Source organism: Vidua macroura, chromosome 19 (assembly GCF_024509145.1).
Source record: "Vidua macroura isolate BioBank_ID:100142 chromosome 19, ASM2450914v1, whole genome shotgun sequence".
In the NCBI taxonomy this organism is placed as follows: Eukaryota; Metazoa; Chordata; class Aves; order Passeriformes; family Viduidae; genus Vidua; species Vidua macroura.
The window spans coordinates 9,330,187-9,356,689 of NC_071589.1; the positions used below are offsets into that span (position 1 = coordinate 9,330,187).

Sequence of the window (26,503 nt, forward strand, 5' to 3'; positions counted from 1 at the left end):
CTAGAGCAGGAAAGGAGTGCTGGCAGAGGCAGTGAGTACCTGAGCCTGACTCAGCCAGAGCTCCTTCCTCCCCAGGAGCTGGACTCATGCCTGGTCTGAGGCACAGTACAGAAATCAGAACCATCCCTGGTCCCCCCCTCTGGCAGCTCACAGCTGTGGGCTTCGAAGGCAGTCCGGAAGACACTTGAGAGAAAGAAAAGGGGCCGAGCAGAGAGATCAAATTAGAACCCAGCCATGGAGCACAGCAGTTGCAGGCGGCTTTAACGAGGAATCCTGCAAAGGCAGGGATCTCCCTTCGTTACCCACTGTCTGATTAAAGCGGGGGTGGGCAGTGTCAGTGCCCAGCCAAGCGGGGATCCTTCCCATGGCTCTGCCTGCTCGCTTGAGCGCAGCGGAGCTGCGCTTGTCCTGCTTTGCCTTAATTGCCCCTTAACTCTCTACACGCGGCTTCCCCCTCTAGCCTGGAACTATTCAGACCAGGCTTTTTCTAAGAAAAAATATTGCAGTGTTACTGGTGTTTTATATGGGGCGTCGGACTGAGGTATGGAGAAGTGAAGGGGCTGCAAACGGGTCCGGCCGCTGTCGCAGAGCCCGGGGGATGCCAGGCCAGCTGCGTCCCGCGCTGCTGCTGTCCTCCTGGCCACCCTGCCTCGCTCCCTGCCCGTTCTCTCGCTCCTCGGGCGGCTTCCCTGCCATCGCCGCTGTTCCCACATGCCGGCCCCCTGTCCCCGGTCCCCCTGTCCCCGGTCTCTGTGTCCCCGGTCCCCTGTCTCCGTCCCCCTGTCCCCGGTCTCTGTGTCCCCGGTCCCCTGTCTCCGTCCCCCTCTCCCCGGTGTCTGTGTCCCCGGTCCCCGGTCCTCCTGTCTCTGTCCCCCTGTCTCCGGTCCCCCTCTCCCCGGTCTCTGTGTCCCCGGTCTGTGTGTCCCCAGTCCCCCTGTCCCTGTCCCCCTGTCCCCGGTCTCTGTGTCCCCGGTCCCCTGTTCCCGTCCCCCTCTCCCTGGTCTCCGTGTCCCTGTCCCCCTGTCCCCGGTCTCTGTGTCCCCGGTCCCCTGTTCCCGTCCCCCTCTCCCTGGTCTCCGTGTCCCTGTCCCGCTGTCCCTGGTCTCTGTGTCCCCGGTCCCCTGTCCCTCTGTCCCCGTCCCGCCCGGCCCCGCCGGGGCCTCCCTGCTGTCCGCGGCGCCCCCTGGCGGCGGCCGCGCCTCCCTCAGCGCCATCCTCCAGCTCTGCCCTATTGTTCTCCCGCCCGTCGCTCCCTCCCTCCCTCCGCCGGGGCTCGCGTCCTCCCTCCGCTCTCCTCCATCCCTCCCTCCATCCCTCTCTCCTCCTTCTCGCCGTCGCTCCCGCCCCGCTCCCCGGAGCTGATGTCACGCACCCGCTGAAGGCGCGGGCGATCATGGCTGCTGCGGCCGCGGCCGTGCCGCCGGCCTCCAGCTAATGCCCGCGATGGAGCCGGCCAGCCTGCTGCGGTTCCTGCGGAAGCTCAAGGAGGTTTTCGATGTGTGCGATGAGGATGCGGACGGGTTCATCCGAGTGGAGCACTTTGTCGCCCTGGGGCTGCAGTTCGGCCAAGGGGATGAGGTGAGTGCGGCGACTCCCGGCCCCCATGCAACTTTCACCTGCTGTGTGTGGCCAGACCCCGCCCGGGCCGCCCGTCACCCACCTGTCCTCACCGCGGTTCCCGTCCCTTCGGGAGCCCCAGGTTCGTGCCTCAGGGCAGCCCGGTGCGGCTCGGGCTCCCTCCGTTCATTGGGGGGTCCCAGAGCCCTCCCCTTGGCGGCCTGGAGCCCCCTTCCCTCAGGGCCATCAGCCGCCTTCCCCCTTTCCCGTGGAGCCCTCCCCAAAGACAGCCCGGCTCCCTCTTTCCCCAGGGGTCCTGGAGCATCCCCCATCCCTCGGGGCAGCCTAGACCCCTCGGCTACAGGGACCGGTCGCGGTTCCTTTCGAGGAGTGTTTTTTATTCCGGGTTTTGTCCGTCCTAGCTGAGCTGAGCTCGGTGGGGCACTGGGAGCGGAGCCAGTGCGGTGCCGGCAGTGTCTGGATAGTGAGGGAAGCACCTGTCCAGGAACCCCAAAACCGCCCGGGGATGGGATGGGAGCTTGGGCTCCATTCATCCCTGCCTCCCTCCAGCCCTTCAGTGACACAGCGTAAATCTGGAGTCGCGCCACCGGTCTCGGCAGAGCGTTGCGTCAGTGGGACCGGTGTAAATCGTGACATCAGTGGAGATGGGAGTGGGATTCGGGCCAAAGGCAATGAGGGCTACGCCATGCGCTGGTTGGAAACTGTTCCCTTCAGTGATTCAATCAAGGGCTGCAGCTCCAGCGAAATGAACCAGCAAGAAACGCTTTCCTAGGAGAGCTCTTTGGATGTTACACTTCATTGTTCAATGCTTCACGATGTGCCCCAGCAACTTTGGGTGCCAGGGAGGAGGAGTGAAGTTGGGACTACAATGAGGTTCAGAAAACCAGTTTCAAACAACCTTTTAGACTACAATAAAACAAATTAATGTGAGGAGCTAATAAAACGGTAGTTTATAGAGGGATGCCAAAGAGGAAGCAAAGCCAGAGTGAATTCAAGTAATTGTTGGAGCAAATAGCTTATTTCAAATAGCTTGCCACTTGTAATGAAACACAGCTTGTGAATTAAATCAGGAAATCAGTAGACAGAAGGCTTATTACTTGCAGATAGTCACAGGTCTTAAACATTTTCTTAATGAGAAGCTGCAGTTTGTGGTTTTAACAAGTAAAATAAGTAGAAATGAGTAACTGTAACAAGTTTTATTGACTTTGGGTTTATTTGTCTCTTGTATAATTTTATAGAAACTAATAGAAGTATTTTTAAATCCTTATTGCCAGATAAACTGCATCCAAATTGCTTTTTGCACTACTGTGTTTATTTGGAGGCAGAGCAGTGGCTTTCTTGTGCAGCACTGAGGAAGACTGACAACATTCCACTGGCTGTTTTGCAGTAGGATTACACTGATGGTCATAACAATCCTTTTTGGTTTTAGAAATCTTTCAGGTTGCGAGAGTGGAGTGGGTGTTCTGTAAGATGCAACAGAGGGTTTGGGTGATGATCTCATAAGCTTAGAGTGAATTGGAGTATATTAGCAGAAAAATATTTAAATGGAGAGAAAGAGAAAACTGAAAATTCCAGTAAAGACAGCGCTAGAAAAGTACCAGTTGTCAGTGATAGTTTCAGGACGGGCTGCCTTGCTGGGCAGGCACAGGAGAGAGTGCCAGTGGTGAGAAATGCTTGCTTCATATTTCATTCATTTGGAACTAGCAGTGTTTGATCAGATATTTGTAAAACTGGGACAGAGAAGTCTTATCTTCCTATCTTATCTATCTATATATCATACCTCTTTATTTATTAGTGTTATAACTTGTTCTGGTTTACTTCCCTGTGCCTGGTGCAGTTGGTGTTGGAAGTCCCTTGACTTCAAAGGAGCAGCTGAGTAAATGGGATTTGTAAATCACCCAACGAGGTTTGCTAGTGAAATACAGAATCAGTTTTCCAAGTGCAGATTTACTCCAGAGCTACCACTGCAGGTGAACTATTCTAGTTTAAAGGCTTGTTAAAAGTTAACTTTTTGTGTGATGAATCACAGTTGATGTTTGGAGATGGGGAGAATCTACTCTCCCAAGTAACACAGTGCTTTCTACCTTGCATCGGCAGGAACCTACCAAGTTCTGTGTGGAAGTGCATCCCATGAAATTAAATTGAGGAGACACTGTTAGGGAGCAGTTCCCTTTAACACATTAGGACATATATACTGTCAATGAAAATTAATTATATTTTTGATTTTGCTAAAATTCTTGGGCCTCATCCACCTGGGCTCCCTTTAGATTCAAAATAAATTTTTCCATTGGCATCAGTGAAAGAGTGATTTTACCTCATGTGCAATCAAATATAAACAGAATATTCTGTTTATAGAGTTCATCTGGCCACAGGAAGGGTCCTATTTTGTAGCACTGTGTACTGAGTAATTCTGATATTTACCAACAGTAGCCTGGGGTCATGTCTATGAAATGAGGGAGTATCTGTCCCATCAATTGTGCATGAAGGGCACACCGATTTCCATCTCTTCTCTACCTCCTCAGTCTGTCCACCTCAGAGCTACCACCATCCAAAGTTTGAAGTCTACAAATTCTTAATACTAACTTCAGTAGGGTTTGTAGGGCATTTAGCCTTTTCTGGGTTTTTTCTTCTTCTTTCTGCTTTCTTCTTCTTTCTTGTGTGTGGTGTGTAGTCAACATGCTGAATTTTATTATTCCTGAAGGATAACAACTCTCTGAAAACTGCCCCAAGGCAAAATCGTTGCAGCAAGGCAGCAGCTTTCCCTTCAAGCAAAGCACTCCTTACCCACACAGTCAAAATAATAAACTGTAATGTTTCTGGTTAACTTTTTTTTTCTGTTTTATTTTAATGGGCTTTTGAAACCTCTGCTTCAAATAGGTTCTAGCAAGTTTGCTTGCAAGCTTTTGCTTTGCCCTGCAAATAGTGTGGTTCAACTAGAGGAAAAAAGGATTTGATTGTATTGATTTGGCAGAGCCAGGAACAGAACCAGGTCTCTAAATTCCTGAATTTAGAGCAGACCTGACTGGCTGAAAAGCACTGCTTGCATATGCAAACAGCTGTGGAACTTGTACTTTTAGGCAGTTGGGCATTCTGGCCTCTGTTCATCCCATCTGACTGTGGGCATCTAACTGAGTTGTCTCCATCAGTCTTTCTCTGTGGACATCGATGAGCAATTGAGCACTCAGAGGCTGTAACAGGACCAAAGGATGAAATAAATCCCTCAGAGATGCTTCTTTGTCTCCAGGACAACAGAAACTCCTAGCTGAGACTTCTGATTCCTTGCATGGGTCTGACTTTCCTCGTCAATGGGGTGTTTGCCTTTTGTGTAGAAATCTGAAGAAAGACACCAAGGGTTGTTTCCAAAGCGACTTGACTGGATGGCATGTGCTCAGTAGCTAAAGAAACACTTCACATAACACTGAGAAATGCCAGGAGTCGCTCACCATCTGGTTCCCTTTCACTGGGAAAAGAGTTGCAGTACAGCCAAGTGTCTGGGAGCCTTGTGAGTGACACGTTCAGCAAGCCCCGGTTCTGGCAGCGGATTGTGTGAATGTGTATTTCAGGGTAGTGCCAGTTGATGTTTCATTATGCCAGATTCTACTTAAACTCCACACTCAGTTTTCAGCAACAAGTGAAGTAAGCTGAGCGTTTGACACTTCTTTCTGAGGCAGGTAAACACCTTTTGGAGGTGCAAACCATGCAGGTGCTCACACAGTCATTTTTGTCATGGTGAGATCTGCTCATCAACTTGAAGCAGTGTCACAATTAAAAGGGAGCTTCAGCAGCTAATAAAATGTAAAGGCCAATATCAATTATTCACATGAGTGGACAGTAACTCACTTAAAGCCAATGGTTTACTAGTGGTGCAGAACAGAAATAGCTAAAAATGAGTTCACATATTTCTCATGAACAGATGAAAATTTCTGGCCAAAAAAAACTGTTATAGGGAAATGTTTGTTGACAATCATCTTTGTCAGTTTCAATAATCAGCACCATTCAGGGCTGAAGTTAAAGGCATCAACCTCGAGTCCTGTCCCAGCAGTGGATTGTGGCTGAGTTTAATGGCAGTCCTGGTGCTTCCTTTTGACTTGCTATCAGATGTCTCCCAGGAGCTGAGATTGTCATACTCCAAACAGCCCTTCTGCTGTAACCACTCCAGAAGTAGCTTTTCCTGTAATTTCAGGACTGTGATTTCACTGCCTGATAATCCAGAGTTTTTCTGAGGAGTCTGGGTGAATTTCAGGCTCCTGGCTGTAGTGTTGCAGCTCAGAGTTGCACCCAGAAATTAAAGGAATCAAAATTCCTGTCAGTGTGCACAGTGACAGAATAGCTCATACCTTCTTGGTAATACGAGTCTGCAGCCATGAGAAGAAGAGACTATGGCACTGAAACATGGAAACAAAAGGGTGTTATCAAGTGATACTGCCATTCTTATAAGGTCATACTTCTTTGCTTTTCCTGGAAATAATTATTGAAAGTAAGAATAAAATATTTGCCTAGACAGTATCAAGGATACAAAGAGCAGTCCCATGTGACAGTGTTTTCTAGGCAGCAGCAAGGCTGCCACGCATTCAGATTCCTTTAAACTCTGTTTGCTAATGACCCAGATGTTTAATGCAATTTACAATGACTGGAAAAAAATAGAGTTCTGAAGTGGAACAGTGGGGTACTCAGTTTATGGATTAGTCAAGGTACAGCCACTGTAGCCTCCCTAATTCAATACAAACTAGCAGTGAATATGTTTAAAATAGCCTTTTGGTAAATGCCTAAACTAAGCATGTATTTCTAAACAGCTGACATAAAGCAAGCTTGGTACTTAGTGTTAATGAAACGTTTGCCAAAGCACTGGTAGAGAGAGGAGCTGTAGGTTTGCTGTGCACTCATGAGTTTAATTCGTTACGTAATGTTTGCCTTTCAAAGGTAAGAGCTCTGAGGGGTACAGCAAGAACTGATGCATGTACAGCTAAGAATTCATTATTGCTGTGTTTTGCAATACAAGTCAGTGATCTGAAACAGTAAATTCTTAATGCCTGAAGGAAAGGCAATCAATTTTGATAGCAATTCTTGATATTTAAATGACTGTATTTTATCACTACCTCATTGTTTGAATTTAGCACAGGTACAGTGATATTGTGTTGACATATCATTAAATGCAAAAGTGAAAAAATGCATGAATGAAGCATAGAAGACAGTACAGTATGGAAAGTAGCACGTGTAAGTGGTGTATCAAATCATTTAGCTGCCAGGCAGGGCCAGATATTTTCTATGTAATTTCTTTTCCCTCCATCCTGATTCAGTCCATGCCGTTAAGTTGTAGAATTGGTGTTCTTTGTCTGTGATATGCGTGCATGTTCTCCAGAAATTTACTCTTGCAAATCCTACAGAAGATTTCAGATTTCTCACATGTGTTGATTTTATTCCTCTAATATGATTAAGCTTTGAAAAGCAAATTAAAATTGCTGGAAGGGAGGGTAAGTCTTGGAGGGAGAACAAGCCACTGCCATCTAGTATTGTTGGGGGTGATCCCCAATACAGAATTTTTTTTTGCTTCTAAATTGCATTGGTACTTGCAATTTACACAATTGACTCATACTCAGCAGCAGTGCTTTTGTAGCAATGAAGTGGAAACAAATAAAAGGCCTGATAATATTTAATGTTTTTATTCTCTGTGCAGTTGACAGTATTGTTTCCTATTAATTTTATCTGATTTTAACGCTGATATTTACAAGCATTTTAAAATCCTTGATCTGATTTTTGCATCAGACTGTCTGCTCAGGAGTTCTAGCAGTTCTTAAAATATGCAGTATTTGGGAACACACGTGATCTCAGACCTAGATCCTGGCACAGGTTGCTGAGTAAACACTCATCCCTGAACGTGGTTAACTCAGTGCAGGCTGTGATTAAGCACATGGATGATAAAAGAGAGTGTCAGACACAATCACTACTACTCCAACATATGGTTTTACAACAGCAGTGTGAGTGTAAACTAAGCGCTGTATTCAAGATACAATTGCAGGGCCTCACTTGGAGAGAATGCAAGTGTTTCTGTAGAGTTTTGTGTGCTGGTTTCACATTTTGTGTGCAGTTAAAATCATAAATAGCAGGGCTCCTTCCTAAGCCTTGAATCTGTTTCAGTTCAGAAGGATGTTCAGCCTCAGAATGAGAGACAGGACTGAACTGTGGGGTCAAAGTACAACAAGTGAAACAGGGTCGATGCACAGGGCACAAAATGCAGGCACTGGAAAAATTGCAGTGTACTCTTGGATTTTAAAGCTGCTTTGACAGTTGAGTTTGGGTGAAGCATTATGGTTTTAGGGGGTCAAGTGAAAAGCTTAGAAACAGGTGAGACTTTTCTCTTATAGGATTCCTGAAATTAGAAGGAAGGGTACTGGAATCCTGTGCTCTGGAATACAGAGGGGTCTGGTGAGATGAGGGGTGTTTCAGAATGATCTACATTTCAGTACTTATATATGTGTTTTTTCAAGTATTCCATAACATCACATACACATCTGCTTTGTCAAACTTGTTTTTTTCTCCTTTGGGGGACATTCTGGTGGTATTTCATCACCTCCAGATGAGCTGACCCTCCCTGATGGGATCCAGATGGCTTCTGGAACATGGGATATTATTTTCCAGTGGCACTTCTGTTGTTATAAATTATCCAAACAAACATGCAAGCAGCTTTATCCATGTGTTTGCATGGTATTAATAGATTTGAGAAACTGTCCTAAAATATTGGTGACTTTGCTAGTTTAGTAGTAAGTGACTATATGGGCAGTTTTAAGCCTAATATATAGGATTTGTATGTTGGGATATGTTGCTAAGGCCACTTTTCTTTGTTGTAACCTACTGGGAACAGGAGAAACCTGTAGGAGAATTTTGCTGCCCACTTTATGCAGCTTCTTTAACAATTGCTTTATCAGTCTGGCACATTATTTTTGCCTTAAAGAGGTAGGAATGTAATTAACTTCACTTTTTTTGGGTTTTTTATAAGTATGATATCTGGATGGATTTCATTTGAAGCTAACTTTTTATTGACAAAATTTAAATTGGAATATTTGGCAAACAGCAAGTCAAAATGTTCCAAAACATAAAATTTTGCTCAACACAATGCATTTTTCTGTCTTCTTCTGAGAAACATGAAAAAGAATAAATGGGTTTGATTTTCTTTACTTGGTAAGAAAGCTGAAAAATCAGTTTTTTACCAAGTTATGTATTGAGCAAGTGCAGAGAGACTTTGTAGATGCTGGAGGAAGGGAAAATATGTTGTTCAGTTCTCTGCCTAATGGAGTTGTGTTATCCAGGTTGCAGTTATCCAGAGCTGTGGGGAAAATAAAGCAACAGGTAAAGCAAAACCATGAATAATGCCAAGCCATGTAAGAGACTAGACAATGTAATCTGCATGAAAAGAAAATCAGTGTGTTTGTGCACAAAGTAGGAACAGCTTTAAAGTGTGCTACAAGAGAATTTAGGATTATGGTCCATGAATGTTTGTTTGGCTATGATTCATTTATTGCAGTCAGACGTGGGGGAAACTTGTGAATTTTAGCCTCCAGCGTGAAGAGTGAATTGTGTGTTTCATTCCTCAGTTCTCTCTGGAATTGCTTGAAAATAAAGAATTGAGGAGTGCTTTGGGACACATCTTCAAAGGAGCTTTGATAATGCCAGTTTTGCTTTTCCTGCTGAGCAATTACAAGGCCTGGAAGTTTCCACTGAGGAAAACTGCATCTTGCCTCCTCACCTGGGAATTGAGTGCTCTTTGCCAAACACAAACTCCTCTCTACATGGTCAGCTGCATCTCACTGGAAAGTGCTGTAATATTTGCTTCCAATCAGACAGTTGAATGTGGCTTGTTTAGAGAGAGAATGAAATTGGTTTGAGCAGTCTGCTGTTGACAGCTGTCATTTGAGCAGGTCTAAATTTGAAGTTCAATGCATCTGTAACTGCCAGTGTGACTTTGAGGGTGGCAGATTATGATCTTTATCAATTATCTGTCACCTCTCTTGTGTCCTGTAGTCACCTTGACCTTGACTCTGCCAGTACTCAAGAGGATTTCTGGACATCTGTCAGCCGCATTGGAAGCTTTGGCTCTAACCGAGCTCACGATGTCTTTCCAATGGGTGAAAAGACAATTTGCTATGTACAGAGAATTTGGCACAGGTCAAGTTACTGTTGTGGTGCAAATGCTGGCAGATGCAGATCATTTGTTTCTTGATTTAGATACTCATCCACATAACCTCTGGAAAAGGTCAGATATTCACAAATTATTTGCATTTTGCCAAAGGTCGTGGCACAGATTGCTTTTTCTGTGTGCATAAGCCCATGTGATTTCTCTTATGTATTTTTCTTGTACTCTTGGCCTCGCTACTGCCAACTGCACTTCTTTTCCCAGAAGTAATTTTTCCCCCCCTGTAGCATTCTAAATACATTTTCAGAAGCCTGACAACCCTGGTGTATGGAAGCATCCTCATGCTATTCCTGTCTGCTTCTCCCTGAGTGGGTGGTGGAGGTTGCTGATGCTCTGTATCAGCTGTTTCTTTGGGGTGGGCACTGAATATTTGGTGCATTGGCACGAGCTGGGCCAAATTGCTGCTCTCAGTCTGCTGCCTGGGGCCACAGAGTGGTTTGAGGAGGAGGGCACCAGGCAGCAGGGATATTTAATGCAGGAGGATCGATGGTGCCTCAAGGGAGGCATCATGAACAGACTGCAATCCCCGGTGTCACTCTGCAGCATCACAGCTCTGCCTGGGCACTGATTTTGCTGGACTGTCTAAAGTAATGTGTGTTGTTCTGGCCTCACTGTGTTATTCTCTGGATTTATTCCTTCCATCTATAGGGACAGCTTCAGTTCTGGACTCACCATGGCTTGTGCTTTTTGGTGGGTGCTCCTGTTTAAGTCAGGGTGATTGTTAAGCTCTGGTTGTTACAGCAAAATAGCACCTGTTTGGAAGGGAAGGGAGCTTTGGAGGGATTGGTCTAAGTGGTCGTAAACACAAATGATTTACACAACATTTCAGGTGAAAAGCTTGCTTGATTGAGTTGGCAGCATAATGTGGCTATAAATTACCTTTGGGTTTATTGCAGCTGGCTGCTGCAGCGAGTCTTCAGCAATACATTCTGTTTGGTGGCACTGCTTCTAATTCAGTGCCTGACACTGCTTGCATTTCGTAGATGTTGCACTATTCTGTAGAGCTGCTTCCCTGGATTTGTGGTACAGGGTGAAGAGAGTAGGAGGGTAGACTCCTCCCATAGCAGGAAATTGCTGATGTCTCTATTTTAAGGAAGAAAGGTAAAGGGACACATTTCAGATCCCTTTTTACAGGGGGAAGGGTTTCCATGGGTAACAGTTGTGAAGCATTAGGTCTGATTTTACATCACACCACACCTGCCACCCCCTGCCCTGTTTGACTTTGTTTTGGAAGGATCATGAGCATCAGGTTCATCTTCCAGACTTCTGGATGGCACAGGATGGCTGAAGAGACACTGGCAGTTACTCTTTTTGGCTTCCAGAGATGTTTCCTGAGCCCACGGGGACACCAGGCTGAGCACCCTCTGCAGAGCAAATCTGCAGAACCAGCCTTTTGGGAGCAGTGATTTTGGATAAAGAGGCGTGTTCTCAGAGTCCTTTGAAGTGCCACTGAAGTGGAACCTCACTGAGCTGGTACCTCCCTTCCCTTTTCACATGTGTAGCTGCTTTACAACTCACAGTGCCTTAGAAGGCTGTGTCATTCATTGAATAACACATGTGCCAATCACGGAAGGTACTTCTTTCATTAACCAAATACTATTTCGACTTTAATTTCTCTTCTTTTTCCCCTGTGTTCTCTCTCCCACTCTTGCTGCTGATAGAAACATCCCCATTTTACAATCAGTCTGTCAGTCATCACTCCTGCTTAACTTTGGTGAACCTGCTGTCAGTAGCACTGTGCCACCATCAGCTCCAACCTGTGGTTTCCCTAAATCAATTGGGCAGAAGGATCTCATTGGGAAGGGGGAAGAAGGATGTTCCCTTCAAAAGGATTGCAAACATATGGACAGCTGTGAGTGAATGCAAAGGAAATACTGGTGAAGTGCACCCTGTGAAACAGGGAGTACCTGTGTGTATCTTAATACCCACAAGCAAGAATTGATTTCTAGGAGTAAACTGCCAGCCTGGAATGGAAATGGATTTTAAGACCCAAAGCGTGTGCTCAGTGCACACTGTAATTAGATTGTGATTGCAATTTCAGCACAGTACTGAACTTCAACCTTTTAAAAACTCCATCTTTCTTCAGAAGCTTATGGGGTTATTTATGACATCAGCGATGGACTCAAGGAATATCACAGCTATCAAATGGAGAGGAAAGGAGAGGCTGTCAAAAGATTAAATTTCAATCGCATTTTAAATGTTACCCCCTACACTGTATTTAATGATTCTCTAGTTTTACTAAAAATCAGTGGCTCTAAAATACTCCAGTCATTTTTGAAAATATGATTTTATTTCCCCAAGTACAGCACAGACTTAGTAGCTTTGGCCCTAGGAAAAGACTCAGGAGGTGCTAGACACAATAATGCATTGCTCTCCACAGAGCAATTTTCCCCTCTGTCAGAACTGGCTGTTAGGCTTTCTGTTATTAATGAGGGAGTTATAGTTCCTCTTTAGAAGAGGTTTCCGTGTTATCTGCTGCTTGGCACTTCAGAGACTCTTACTAAAGAGCTGATGTGATTCCCATGAAGATTTTGTGCACTCTCTGTTAAATGGGTCACTCCATGCCAGATACATGAGCAATATCTGCACCACTTCTCGGGACCAGCAAGGAAAGCAGGCTCAGTACAGGCTGTGTGTCAGCACTGCTTGAAAGGAAAACCCCACACAATTTTAAAATATTCATCTTTGCTCAACTAATATGACCGAAATAATAAAATAGACTGGTTTTTTTTGGTGCCAGATTAATAGATTTAGGTCACAGACTGTAAATGAGTGTGACTCAGCTGTGTGAATAAATCAGTTCACTTGATTGTGGGATGAATTTACACTTTCAAAGCTTTTAATAGGTAATGAATATTCAGGGCTATCACATGGTAGGAGATCTGAAAAAAGGCTTAGATGCCAGCAGGCCTGTCTCTCAGTCAGCAAGTGTTACAATAGGAGTGTCTTGGAGTGGTAGAGTGCTGCTCTCATCCCTGCTTTTTTCCTCTTTGCTGTTGCTAATAGGAATGCAACAGTGTGATACACAAAATGTGCAACTGGTGGCTTTAGAAGACAGGTTTTACTATGCTGTATTGATGCTCAGAGCTTGTTGTCCTGTTTTCACCATTTGTGGACATCAGATGAAGTTGAACAGGTGTTAGATGGGCATTTGAAATCTCCCAGTAGCTTGCAGAGCAGTCTGGGAGCAGTTGCTCGTCCCAGCCCTGTAGGCAGGGAGGCAGCACCAGGCTCCATTTTAATTTAGAGTAGAAGGCTCAAATCTGAGCAGTAACAGGAAGTATTTGATGGAGCACTTACCAACTAAGTTCATGCTGAAGAAGGTGGCTCCCCTGGGTTCTTCTGAACCAACACAAGGTTTGAGGTGGTAAAACCCTGTTTCAGTGAGAGTCATGACATTGATTTCCACTGTAGAGCCCTGCTCATGCAGGTACAGAAATGCATGACTTTCCTGGGCCCTCTTGAGAAACTCAGGATCCTGTAATAATTAATATTTTCTTACTTTTTAAAATACTATTCTCAAGAGTGGTGGGGAAGGGAAATAAAGCTGCTGGTGCAAAGTTACCCAAGTTAACAATAGCCTACAACATGACTATGAAGTGTTTTACGTTTTGATATTTTTACTTGCAGCAGAGATTTCTTGCCAGAGCTCTCTGTGGAATTAGTTTGAAAATCTGAGTTCAAGGTAGCTGGATAAGAAAAAAGGATTTGGCAGTTCTGTGAAAATCTTTAATCAAAAAGGGTCTATACAGCACCTCAGCAAAGTTCTCCTGGGCACAGCCTTTCACTGCTTTGCATGTGCCAAGACTGAATCACAGCGATGACGAAGCGGGAGAGGTGACAGGGCTGATCTGGAATGTGTCTGGTTTAGGTGTAGTGTATTAACCTGCACGGGAACTTTGTGTATGGACAGCCCTGGGGATGGTCAGCACTTCCCAAAGTGGGGAAAAGGAGGAACACATTTCTTACCAAAGCTGAGCTTATGATCCATGTGCAACCAGGACCTTCTGGTGTTCCACTGAAATTACAGCATGCAGTTTCAGAGTTTGTGATGCTGACAAGCTTGATAAACTTCCTTACTTCTGCTGAAAGTTGATCAACTCAAAGACAACCAAACAAAACGAAATAAAAGGTGTCAGGTTTCTGAAAGGGAGGGGAAGATCTTAAAAACATCATTGTTGCAAGGAAGTCTGGTATAACCTGCACAGCTTCTCCTCTGCCTGAGTGTAGCCCGACACTGATGGATAGTCTGAAACATGTGACAGAGTTTATACCATTGGTAAAGACAATGAAAGAGAGGAAAAACCAGGGCTCAGCTGTGCCAAGCACTGAGATGGGTGCTCCTAGGGATGTAAGTAGGGTTTGGGTGTGTTAAGATAAAAGCATTGGTGGTTTCTGTTGAATAGGAGTGGGGTTGAGTAAAAGGCTCAAATTGAATGCATATAGCTGTGATTTGTTGAACTTAAACCGTATTTCTTTCTCCTTAAAAAGTCCTGTGTGATTTGGGGCATCTGTTTTAACAGGATTGACTAGAAATTAATCTGAAAGCATGAGTGATGTAAAAATTGACAGTTTTCTGGGTTTAAACCATATATAGAATTCTACAGCAAAAGTACATTTCATTCTTAACTTCTACAAGCAAAGTAGAAATCTGCCATTTCCATTCACTACCACAGGTTTTCTTCAATAGGGTGGTTAATTTATTGTTTGATTCTGTTATCTGTAAGAGCTAAGCCGTGGAAGAAGCTACTAAAAGTAGGTGTAAAATGTTTAAGATATTTGTGTGGAATGCCTGGGTATTATTGAATCAGTCCTCCCAAGTTATAGCATAATATTCCTGATGAGGCAATGGCCACATCTTTGAGAGACAGCTCTAAGGGCATAAGGCTAGCAAACAGAAAATGGAGAACCAGGAAGTTTTTTTGACAGACAGGGTTTGAACCTGCAGAATTCTGAACTGGCAGTTCAGCTTTGCAGTTGTGCTGAACTGGGGCTAAAGTGCTCAGCATTCCTGCAAGGTGGGAGTCTGAATAGCAGAGCAGGGCTGGGAAGGAAACGAGCTTGCTGATCAAGATGTTCCGAAGTGCATCTTCAAGACAGGTCTGAGTCAACACTTTGAGATAATGCTGTCAGACTAAATGATAACACAAAATATTCTGACAAACCTACTTGGTCTGGAAGCAAACACTGTCTGTTTCTTTGCAGTGATTTCTGCTTAAACTGGGGACTCCAGTTAACAACAGCCCTGTGCTAGCCACATTGATTCCTGTTTGGCATAAAATATTCAAATATATAATATTCAAATATTAAATAAATTTAAATATTATAAGAATCATCTTTTTATTTGGAAAATTAAACTGCTCTAACACTTATTAAAGCTCTCTGAGCTCTACCTGAGGCACAGACAGCAGTGAGAAAGCTCACATGCCACACATGCCACAAAATAAAATCCTCAAGAGAAGGTTTTTGATATAGGTATCCTCTATCTATACTTGGCAATTGTATCTGACCTTTTAAAATAACCCAGGTGCAGAAAACATGCTGGGATGCATCACACCTAAGGTGATCTTCAAATACACTTCCTGGTTTCCAGAGAGCCCTGCTCTTTGCAGTGAAGAGCATTCAGGTTAGTCAGAATAACTGAGAAACAGGAAATGATATGCAGGAAATTCTCCAGGTGTATGCACTACCTAAGTAGTAAAGCATCTTGGGTAATCTGTGCATTGGGAACAAAAGGATTTATGCAAGTCCATGAAGCTGATTTACAGTAGGAGGATTAATAATAAAACAAACAGGTTCCTCTTCACTAGGGAAGGTTTGTCAACATATTGTGACAGTTTGGTGCACAGCAGACATCATGTGTAAGTGTCACATCTGTATGGAAATACCTGTTATATCTGTCAGGAAATTGGCCAAATTACTCATAATTCTCAGGACTCTTGTTGTCTCTAAATGGCTTTTTCCTTATGTGAATTGTCCCCATCCCATCTTCTTCCTAAATCAAAGGTGGGGTGTTGTCAGAAGCTGCCACCTGAAACGTGGCATCTCACTTTCTCCTGGTGTAAAAAGACTGAATGTGTATTGATGAAGTGGACGTAAGTTGCTTTTCCATTTTACTCTCTGCCCTGAGTGTTCATGACCAGAGCTTGAGCAACTGCCTGGAAACCAATCTGTAAAGTTAGAGAAAGATGCTGTGGTCATCTGCCACAGTCCTTGTGGAGCTCACCTGACTTTAGGAGGGTTCCCTGTCTCCACAGAGGATGGCCAGAGCAGAGAAGAATCTATTTGTCACAGGTACCTTGAAGAGAATGGGAAGAGGATCAGCTATGTATTTAGAAGAGCATCCTTTACCAAGGACCATGGTGGTTAGGACAGAGCTAAAAATAGATGCTAAAAGAAAATTAATAAGTGTGAGAATCACTGAAACAGAGTGAAGAGAATAAGTTAGCTTTCCTGGTGCCTGTTCACTACGTTTAAATTGTGCTTGGATTTTAAAATTACAGGACAGACTCAGCAAACAATCAGTCCTGGCACTTTCAAATCAACTAAAGGGCACTCAGCAGAAATGTTAATGGATGAGCTGTAGTGAATGCAGGAGGGAGAAGGATGGAAATAATCTCAAAGGGTATCAGCAGATTTCTCTGCATTGCTAAATGCAAAAGACTAAAGAGCAGTGGCATAACACTGTGACCACTGCACTTACTGTACATGTCCTTCTGCAGTGTTTACTTTTTCTTACCAGTGACAGCTGTGATCTGGAACCTCTACTGACTGCTTCAAGACAGATCTTGTTCCTGACTTAATTTCTTGCTCAGGAAGAACAAAAACTTACACCTCGCTCAAGTCTGCATCTTTACAGACAGAGTTGCTGTGTCTGTAGCAGTGAAGGAAGGTGTAGTTCTGATTGTATGCAAGAGCTGAACTGAGCTTAGCCAAACCTGGACCTTTGAATTAAAAGTTTTCAATGCAAGCAGAGCACTTATTTAAATGTTCTCCATGTCTTTGTCCTTGTGGTAAGATTGATCTTTTCAAACAAAAACAAAGGGGTTTCATCTTAGACTGACTATCTTTGGTCTTTGCTGCTGGAAACCCCAGAAGCTTCATACTCTGTTTTTTACTGGCATAAAAGAGATAACAAGAGGGAGAACCTATGTGTCCTCTGTCACACTTAAAAACACTGGAACACGAACAAAAGAAAACAGAGGCTTTAGTGACCTAGTCAAAAACCACCTAGAAAAAAAAATAATTTCTTCTTTCCTGTTAATAGATGAGTGAATTCTCTTTAGGAATTTTATTCCTTCAGATTGAAGGACATTTCAAAGGTCTAACTCTGTTCTCCATTACTTCAGCATTGGTGTAACTGAGCATTAATAAAATGCTGATTGATGGAACAGACTTGTAGTAGTTCTACAGAAACAGCAGCTGTACCAGTTTATACTTTAAACTCAGGAGCCCTACTCCCAAAGCAGTTAAGTAGCATTTATACAGAAGAAACAAGGCAGTTATTAATAAATGCTATTTTAAACATTTACAGCCTCTTTGTCTTGCTTCTTAGAGATGTGGTATGAACAGCTGCTTTGGAAAAAACTGCCCAATCTCTCTGCCTGACCAGGATTTTCCCTATTTTTGTGCAGAGGATGCAGTCAAAGGGGTAGATGCCTGACAGCAGTGCTGTGCAGGAGTCCTTAACCATCCAGCCCCAGCCCCACAGCCCTGCACAGGGGAAAGCTGTGTCTGGGTCAGTCATCCTTTGGAGACCTGCAGTGATCCCTGTTGTTTTGGTCACATCCTGGCCTATCTCCTGCCTAACTGGGAGCTTTACTTCCCTCACACTCTTGCTTTTCTGTCTGCACACAAAAATAGCAGCTTCAGGGAATTTCTTCCCAGGTATGGTCAGAGTGGTTCCTGCCATTGTTTGTGGTGTCCACCCCTTCCTACTACCAAGGGGTTAGGGCTCTGTGCCAGGGGTGGGAGCCTAATGAATTCCCATTCTAGCATTACTTCTGACAGACCTTTTCCATGCACATTGCAGCTCCCTGGCTGCTCACAGGCTTCTAGACTTGAATGTTATGGTATGCTTCTCAGCACTGCAGTGGAGAGTGGGGGTGCTGGTGGGATCAGCTCTTCTGGTGGGTGAGCAGGAGCAGAAACTTCTCAATAAGGGACAGTGGCAGGCAGGTGTTCAATGCTCGCTTAGTATTCAGACTGCATCAGCAATCCAGTGCTTTAGAAATATACACCACTTTCAAAGCTCTATTTGTAATATTTTTCCATTTCTGAGAGCAAATACTTTAGATTAGTTCCATGATTTTAGTGTCACTGATCCTTGTTTGTGATTGACTTCAGCAGCTCATCCTTAAAGTGTTTTCCCTCATTCCAAATCTTTATTGGTGAGTTATTTGCACAGGATTCGCTGCTGCCTTTTTTCTGCTGTTGAAATTTGAGCTCGCTGGCTGTGTGCTGTATGGTGATTTCTTTGGCATATTTCCTTTCTTCTTTTGGCAGGTCCTAAGTTTATTCCATTATCTTTATGAAGTGAAAAATGCCAAGCAGAATTTTCAGTGACTTTCACTTTTGTTTAATTAGTGCTTTATCTTGACATTGTCTAGTGTGTAAATCTTGCCCTTTTGAAGACCAGGAGCAGTTGATATATGGTGGTTTTGGCCCTGGCTGCAGAAACCTCTCTGCTCAGCAACTGGTGTGTGACACAAGCTTATTTCTTATGTGGACAGGTGGAACCACTGTTGCAGTTTACTGAGAGTATCTGATAAAGTGTTCTGTTCAATAGTAATGGAGAATGTGATGTTTTATTGCTGCCACATGACAGCATGTGAATATTCGCACACATTCAGCACTCTGAATATTCCATTCTCCTCAGTTTCTTACACTGCACCCCTGATTACTTCCTCTAAACAGGCCATGAGTTTGCAATATCCTGTGCCTCTGCTTCCCTCTCTTAATTCCAAAAGCTGTAAAGGACATATGGGCTCAGTGCTGAGCCCATATTCAGGACTTGCACTGGGCAGTCCAGACACTGCCTATGGATTTTGGTCTAATGTTTTGGATAAATACGGAGCATTGATCTGCCATGCAGTGTGATACTCTGGAGAGCACTAAGTGACATCAAAGCCCAAGGGGACATTTAGGAACCCATGAAATGACAGCACAGATCCGATCAGCTGCAGCAGCAGATTGTGTTTATTATATCAAATAAGCCAAATTATGCTCATTGTACGCTGTAGAGAGGTGAGGTTAAACAAAATTCTGTAATGCCAGCATGCCTGACTGCAGGATTCCAAGCTTTTCTGTGTGCTTGAAAGTGTTTTTCTTGTGCATGGGGTGCTGCAAACCTGTGAGTCTGACTGGACCATGCACACGTTGGATATGGGAGAAGCAGTTTACCTGCAAGTCTTGGGCTGAAGTGTGTGCAAATGGCATCCACAGAGAAGGACACAGAGCTGCAGCACTAACCCCAGTCTGAGGCTGCAGGATAACAACTGATTTTCCATACAAATCAATGACAGTGCAGTGAAGGACTGAGACTGATACTGAGGTAAAAACAGTTGGAGACATTCCCAGGCTTAAACTGAGAGCAGAGTTTTATCATGTGTTTGCTGGGAGAAAGAAGAGCCTCCAAGCCCTCTCACTCATGCAGTGCCCTTGCTAGAGAAGAACAAGTTAATTGTACATCTGAAGCAGCAGGAGCCTTACCGGGTGTCTTTCAGATGAGTTGATAACTGATAATTATATGAGAGCTACAGGCTGGCTGTCCTCTATTACTTTCACTAGGGGAAAGCAGCACAAGGAATGTGAGAAAACCTTTGATTATAGGGAAGGAAGTAAGATTTGTTCTTGTTATTGCTTGCTCTTATCATCTCCAGCCAATCTTAAATCTTACAGCTGGTATAATTGCAGTGTTGGGTGTGTTGCTGTTGTGTTTCAGATTTTACTCTAGTGGGTGGCTGGGGAAGATCTGTGCATCTAGGCAGACTTTCTCTGGTTTTAGCTCTCAGGATACACTTCCAGTTTGCAAGAGCAGAATTTGGGATGCAGCACATCTGTGCCAGCTTTAGTGGGATCTCATGCCTGATCTCCTGCTCTCACCATATCTGCCCATCTTTCAGCAGTAACCTGAAGTCAATGTCAGTGATAAAATAAAAGTTGTTGAAAGTGTTAGATGACATCTGGGTGTTATGTCTCCTTGCAAATTGTTCCCAGGTACTGTATAAGCTTAACTCTGTGACTGAATGAAATGGGCTGTATGTGCTGGGACATTAACCTGCATAAACATAATTACAGTACTTTCACTACTTTTCCTAGCACCAGTTGTGCAAGAATTGGAACATGCTGTAGTCAAATGAGAATGGGATTGGGAAGTGTGGAAGAGCAGTATTTCTTCCAGTTTGCCATAAACTTGTGACAGGATGCTGTGACTCAAATCTGAGCCCTGGAATAGTCCAGCAGAGGAGGAAACCTTACATACAAGAACATGATTTTGGATAGGCTTGGTGGTCTGTTCTGGGGAACCAGAGGATTTTTTGGGTTTAATTGTTCCAATTGTACAGCTAATATAAGAGAGCTCAAACCACCCAGGCTGGGGATTAGATCCCTGTTACTGAATTAGAGCTCTGTGTGTTTGACTTAGCATTAGGGTGATGTCCTACATCAGTTCACTGACAACTGAATTTTTTCTTATATCAGAGCTCTCTTTTAGCTGATTTGAGAATTTGACAATTTCTGGCTTGTCCTCAGACTTTAAAAATCTCTTCTTGTATGTCTTATGTATGTATTTGGGCCATGTTTAGTTTCCAGAAATGGTGTGCCAGCGGGATATTAGGGAGTGCAGGGCTGCTCACAGAGCAGGACTGGAACCAGGTTTTCCTTGGGCACTGGGAGCTGATCCCCAATCTGTCAGCCAGGCCAAAGAAACATTTTCCTCCTCATGCTTCTGTCCCTCTCCCTGCACTGGTTATTTTTAGTATCTCTCCACCTCTGCATGTCAGTTGTGGAGCTGTGTTGCAGCAGATGAGAGCAGAGGCCAAGTAGGTTCAAACCAGCCAGGCTTGGTGTTTCTAATGTTTTTTTTTATGTTACACTGGTTATATGCATGGTTTTTATATAGACATTTGCTTCTTTTCGTATGTCCATGCTATGAAAAGCTCCCCACTGTAGCATGGTTCCAGTGCCTGAAGTGGAATAACATTCTGTTTTTCAGTAATGAGATTCCTTCACATAGGACTTATTTCAAGAAGAAATCTATGGATAGAGAAGCATTCACTTGGCCTCTTAGAGTTCTTGGAGTGCTGTAATTGCCACAAATACTTGCTTTAATGTATACAAAGCTATGTATGTATGCACACAGGTTTGGGGTCAGTGCTGTGTGTCTGAGCGTCTCAGTACTTACTGTCACTGTTCTGGGGTTTGGGAGTGGACACAAAAAGAAACTGATAACTTGTCCATGTCCAAAACACTGAATCTGTGGCTGAGTTGGTAATTAACCCAGGTCTGCTCAAAGCTGAGCTACTCCTTCAAGAGCTGAGACTTATTTTGTATATGGAAGGTGCTGCTGGGGTGAGTATTGCATACCATCTAGACCATTTCAGCAGAGAATTAGCCTTACTGATTACTTGCCCTCCTTCCTTAATTGAGTATTTACTTAATATCTGACCTTTTTTAACATACTCAAACAGTCTGAAATTGCTTTCCCAAGGAGTTCAGTCTTCAGCTCTTTATTCAGGCAGAATTATCTTTATACCAGTTATGCTCACTCAGGAGCAGGGCCTTTCAGACAGGGCCAAGGTTATTTTCCATACTTGCCTTTAGATGCTTTAAAAGCACTCGGAGAGTTTTACTTTCAGTGAGGACAAGAGCAAAATCCAGGAAAAAAGATAAAAATTCTGTTTCTGTAAAAGATGGAGGTTTGTTGTAAGTTCAGCAGGCACTAGAGAAAACCATGTAAAAACTGTATCAAAAACACTTACTGTCTGGAGATATTTTTCCAGTGTCACAGACTGAATAATCTTGGAGCACTGCTGCATGGACACTTGCTTGATGCAGAATGAGTACAGATGAGATCTGACTGCACTCTGTGTCGCTGTGTCTTTGGGAACAAGCAATCTCTCTCCTCATCCCACTTTTATTTCCCATCCATTTGCTCTTAAAGCTTCAGAGCCTCACCTTCTCTCCAGAGGCAGCTTTGTGGCATTATGGGCTTGAGTCATGCTTCTTGGCTCTTGTGTGAGAAGGTGCTGGTGTTTGAATGGTAAAGAAGGAAGACCCTGGGGCAGTAAATGCCTCAGCTGTGTTTGCAAACTTCCACAGGTGAGTAGTCAGTGGATGCAGCTTAAAGTACCACGGAAGTACAACAGAAAATGAGTGATTTTTTTTTTTTTTTTTTTTTTTTTTTTTTTTTTTTTTTTTTTTTTTTTGAGAATAGCATTGTATTACATTCTTCTTTGAGCAGATAATTTATTCAAGGGGTGACAGGTTGTCTTGTCTGTCTGAGGGACTAGCCTGCAACCCGGATTTAGCTGTGGTTTCCACAGATTCCCTTTGCTGTCAATATACAGTGTATCCAAGCATAAAATGAGCCATCAGACCACAGCTCAGGTTCTGTCTTAAGTTTGAATGGCCAGGGTAAGAAACCTTGAAAAGCTGTTGCCTGCACCTGATTCACAGGTCCTCTTAAAGGCTGTGGTCAGCAAGGCTTTAATTCAGCACACTGTATTAGCACTGAATTTATGTCTTTATTAAATGTTCAACAGGATATGAATAGCCTGCATAACAAGTGTCTTTTGGAGCAAGTAGAGGGTTTCCTGTTTGAATCAGCCAAGAAATTGATCCTGGAATACAAGCACAGAAAAATGCTTCAGAACCAGATGAGAAAGGCTAGAGAGAACTCTGAAAGGTCAAGAATTAAAAACTTACTTAGAGATGTAGTGCAGAAAGGAAATGTCCCAGAAAAAGAACATCCCATGTTATATGGAAAGTTTTTTCCGCTGCCAAGAGAAACAACAGAAAATGGTGAATAAAGAAAAGATTTTCCAGGAGTCTGACACTTGCAATTTGCAGCTTTTCCCAGATATGCTTCTGGCAGAGCTGCAAAAAGCTGCTGCTTACTTCTCCTGCTGAGTGCTGCTGCTTGTGAGAAGTTTGACCAAGGGTGAGAAGGACTTGCTGGTAATTGTCTTCTCCTTGCTGCCAGTTCTACACCCTGACCAGGAGGTGTTTGGGTCAGTGGAAAGGTTCCTGTGCACTTCTCTGAGCTTTGGCTCAGTTACACCACAGTTAGCTCAGGGTTACACTTGTGTTACAGTGACTCTGTCCTGGCTGTTGGCCTCTCATAATGTCTCAGGACTCAGGCTGTCCCTGAAACATGCCCTGTCTGCTGTAGAGCCCCTCTGCAGGGTGGTCAAGGCTCGGTGGGGATCTCAGTCCACAGGAGATTTGGCCACCTGACACCAAAACACTGGTGAGGTGGGCAGCACCTGCTTTGTTTCAACCAGTGCCAACCTCCCCAGTGAGCTCTTGTGCATCTTTAGGCTGAGGTCTGTTGGTGGAAGGCTGTCAGAGTAAAACTCTGCAGCTTCCCCTGAGCTCAGCACTTGCCGTTCGTCTTCCTGAGTCCTTTGTACACCCACATTCCATAAAATTGACAGCAACAAGGACAGAAACATCACCTCCTAATATTTCATCCCTTTGTATGAGTGTTGCCTTCTGTTTCCTTGGCAGACTGACCTCTGGCTGGAGCTGATGCTGCCATTCCCTGCTGCACCATTCAATGGGCACTAAGCTCTTAGATTCTTTTGTTTAATTATTATTATTTATTCATTTTCATCCCAGACAAAGCATGTGCAGCCTTTATAAGGGCTTGCCATTGTTATCTGCAAGTGCAGCAGTAATTCAGTTATTGTACCTTTCCCTAATTCTCACCAGTGCAGCAGCGTACATACACAGCGAGCAGACACACATGGTGGGAGCCAGAAGCAATTTAGCCACAAGAGTTTATCATCAAGAGGCAAAGCACCCTGGAGCAGGGAAATCGCCTCCTTTGCCAGCTCATGGCCTGACTGTTGGCCACATACATGATGCCCTTTTTTTTTTTCTCACTGACAGAATATTTCATTTTGTGGAGCCTTGGTGCTTTCCCTGATTTCACTGCTAGATGTATACTACATGAAAAAGCTGTTCTGTGCTGTTCAAAGAGACATGGAGCCTCCCTGTAGGCTCCATTCAATAAGAGACCAAGGATATCTGCACAGAGCTCTATTGGGCAGGCTCTGGTTTGGTTGCAGTGTCTTGAAAGGCATTTGCAAGGCTGGTGGTCCCTGGTGGTCTTGAAAGGAACCACCTATTCCTATTTCCTAATACAGTGAAGAGAAAAATCATTTTGTAAATTCTGGGCAAGAAGTAATATATTCTTTTCTGTGGCTCTTCACCACATCAAAGTCTGCAAAGCAGTGGAAGTGATGAATTCCTGTGATGAATTCCCCATGTGAGACGTGTAGAAAGTTACCCTTTGTATGCAGGTTTGGAACAAGAGTCTGTACCAGCATTTCTGAACTATATGATGATAGACAGCCCAAACCCAAGAGTGTACTGGCCAAAAACCCACAGTTGCTGAGACCAGCAGTTATGCAGGTTCAAAACTCGTTTGTAATCCTCAACACTTCACATTTGCACTGATCCGGCCTAATGAGGTTTTTACAGACCTGGCTATGAAGAGATTTGGTCTGGACCAGTGAAGGTGGAGGATGTGCTGTGCTATAGGGAGTCCTGACTGACGGACCATTTCTGAGTTATGGTGGCTGCTGGAAAGTGACATCCACCTGCATAAAGTCAAAGTCTTGGTCTGAGATGAATCTGATTTAAGTTCACATCATAATGATGCCTTCCAGCATCTCTCAAATAAGGGGGTAAGTGTTATTTGCCAAGGTTTAGAAATTTATTGCAAAAGCACTTTTTAGAGTTAAAAATCTCACAGTGTTTTTGGTGATTTATAGATTTTATGGCCATTAAGTTCTTCTAGCATGACTTTCATTGTATAATACAGTATAAGTGGTTCCTGCATCCAGTTCCTTGCTTCTGGCTTTGCTCAAGGTCGGGTTTAGAATGGTGCTAAGGGAGATGTTTCCCCCTCCCATCTACTTCCCCCCTACCTTGTGAACCCTGTCCTGTGAGCTTTTGATGATGTGATGGTTCTTTGTCTACCTCACTACCTCGATACCCACCTCACTGCTTTTCTCTCTGGGCAGGGCTTGGTCATTTAATAAAAATGCATTGACCTTTATTGGGAGAAATGTGAATGCACACCTGGAAGGAACAGCAAGGACAAGCTGTCATCAGGTGTAACATTTCACTGTAACTCAGCTTAGGTGTGTATATTTGAATGGCAATTGCCCTGTTCCAGGTCACATTCATCCAGGTGGCTCCCAGAGCGTGACAAAGCATATTCAGGACCACTTCCACCTTCTCCATCCTTGGCAGGCTGTGCAGCTCCAGCCCACTGCAGTCACACAGGGACTTGCAGAGAGCTGTGCAGCTGAGGGGGACATGGTGCCATGCAGCTAGGACATTGTATCTGTCTCTGGTCCATCCCAGAGACAGGGTGCCCATCTCCATAATAGCTGTACACCTTGCCTGGGAGGTTGTTATTCCTAATTGTACAGGAAGTGCATGGACCCTGTCCAAACCAGGACGATTAAGAGATATGGGAGCTGCTGGCTCTTCAGGGTGAACAGGGTGTGGTTTGCAGTAGGGAGGGAGCATCTCTCTGCTGCTGCTGAGGCATTTTGTTTGGCACCAGCTCATTTTTCCTCAGCATTTCCCCCTCTGCACTGACTGACCTGCAGCCCTGAGGTTCACCTCCTCCTGCAGGCAGACTCCTCATAGAGAGAGTTTAAGAAAACATGGACAAAAAGGCACCTGGTCCATCAACACATTAGGCAGACTCAGTCCATCAGCCCTCTCTGTGAGGAGCCCTCCATGCTGAGACCGCAGCCAGCAGTGACAGAGAGACAGATGTAAAAATGTCAGTTCAACTGAAGATGGTTACAAACCATGAAACTGCTTTAGTCCATGGTCAGGAAACCTCACCATGCCCAGTGAGAATTCCTTTGTTGAACTGGTCCAGTGAAAGGTGCTCTCAGAAGGCTCCTTTTGTTATATCAGGCTCTCAGCATTCCACCTCATATTTCATACATGTGCCTTTGGTACAGAGCTTTGCTGAGCCTTATCACTGAAGGGTAAATTACATCCTTGTTACTGTACCAGGTATGTTCTGAGCGGGTAGCACACAACAGAGACTGGAAAAGCACAAAACTCTGTGTTTTTTGGGGGCTGGTACTAGCTATTAGCAATGAACTGGCTTCTCCAATCCAGCACTGCAGTGAAATGCAGCTGGGTGAAGGCCTTGCAGCATAAATCTATAGTGATTTCAGCACGCTCTCACCTCTTGATTGTAACTCCTACAAGGCACCTTTTGTGTTGGAGGAAAATAGATGCAAGCACTATTTTGGCAGGCTGGGACAAGGCAGCAGTGGCAGAAGCTCTGAGTATCTGAGAGAAGTTGCACTGTGGAAGGTCTGGCAAACACACAGTAATCAGTTTTTACCTATTTAGGGATTTCGCAGGCAATCAATAATTTGTCAAGGGTGTTTAAACTGGTAACTGAAGTGAAGAAGAGCCTGTGAACTGAAAGGACAAGACTGGTGTTAAAGTTCCTTCTCTGACTTTTAA

General features: G+C 44.2%; 1 protein-coding gene across 2 annotated transcripts in view; it reads left to right on the top strand.

Annotated features, from left to right (window-relative positions):
- Positions 1 to 1,409: 1,409 nt before the first annotated feature.
- The window catches only part of RAB11FIP4 (RAB11 family interacting protein 4), a 111,670-nt gene continuing 86,576 nt past the window's right edge, over positions 1,410 to 26,503 (top strand). Inside the window, exon 1 of one of the 2 annotated variants that reach the window (XM_053994365.1) lies at positions 1,410 to 1,578. In XM_053994365.1, the coding sequence (XP_053850340.1) occupies positions 1,435 to 1,578 (144 nt within the window). In that variant the 5' untranslated portion in view covers positions 1,410 to 1,434. The remainder of the gene's footprint in view (positions 1,579 to 26,503) is intronic. The other variant, XM_053994366.1, reaches the window with a different exon arrangement.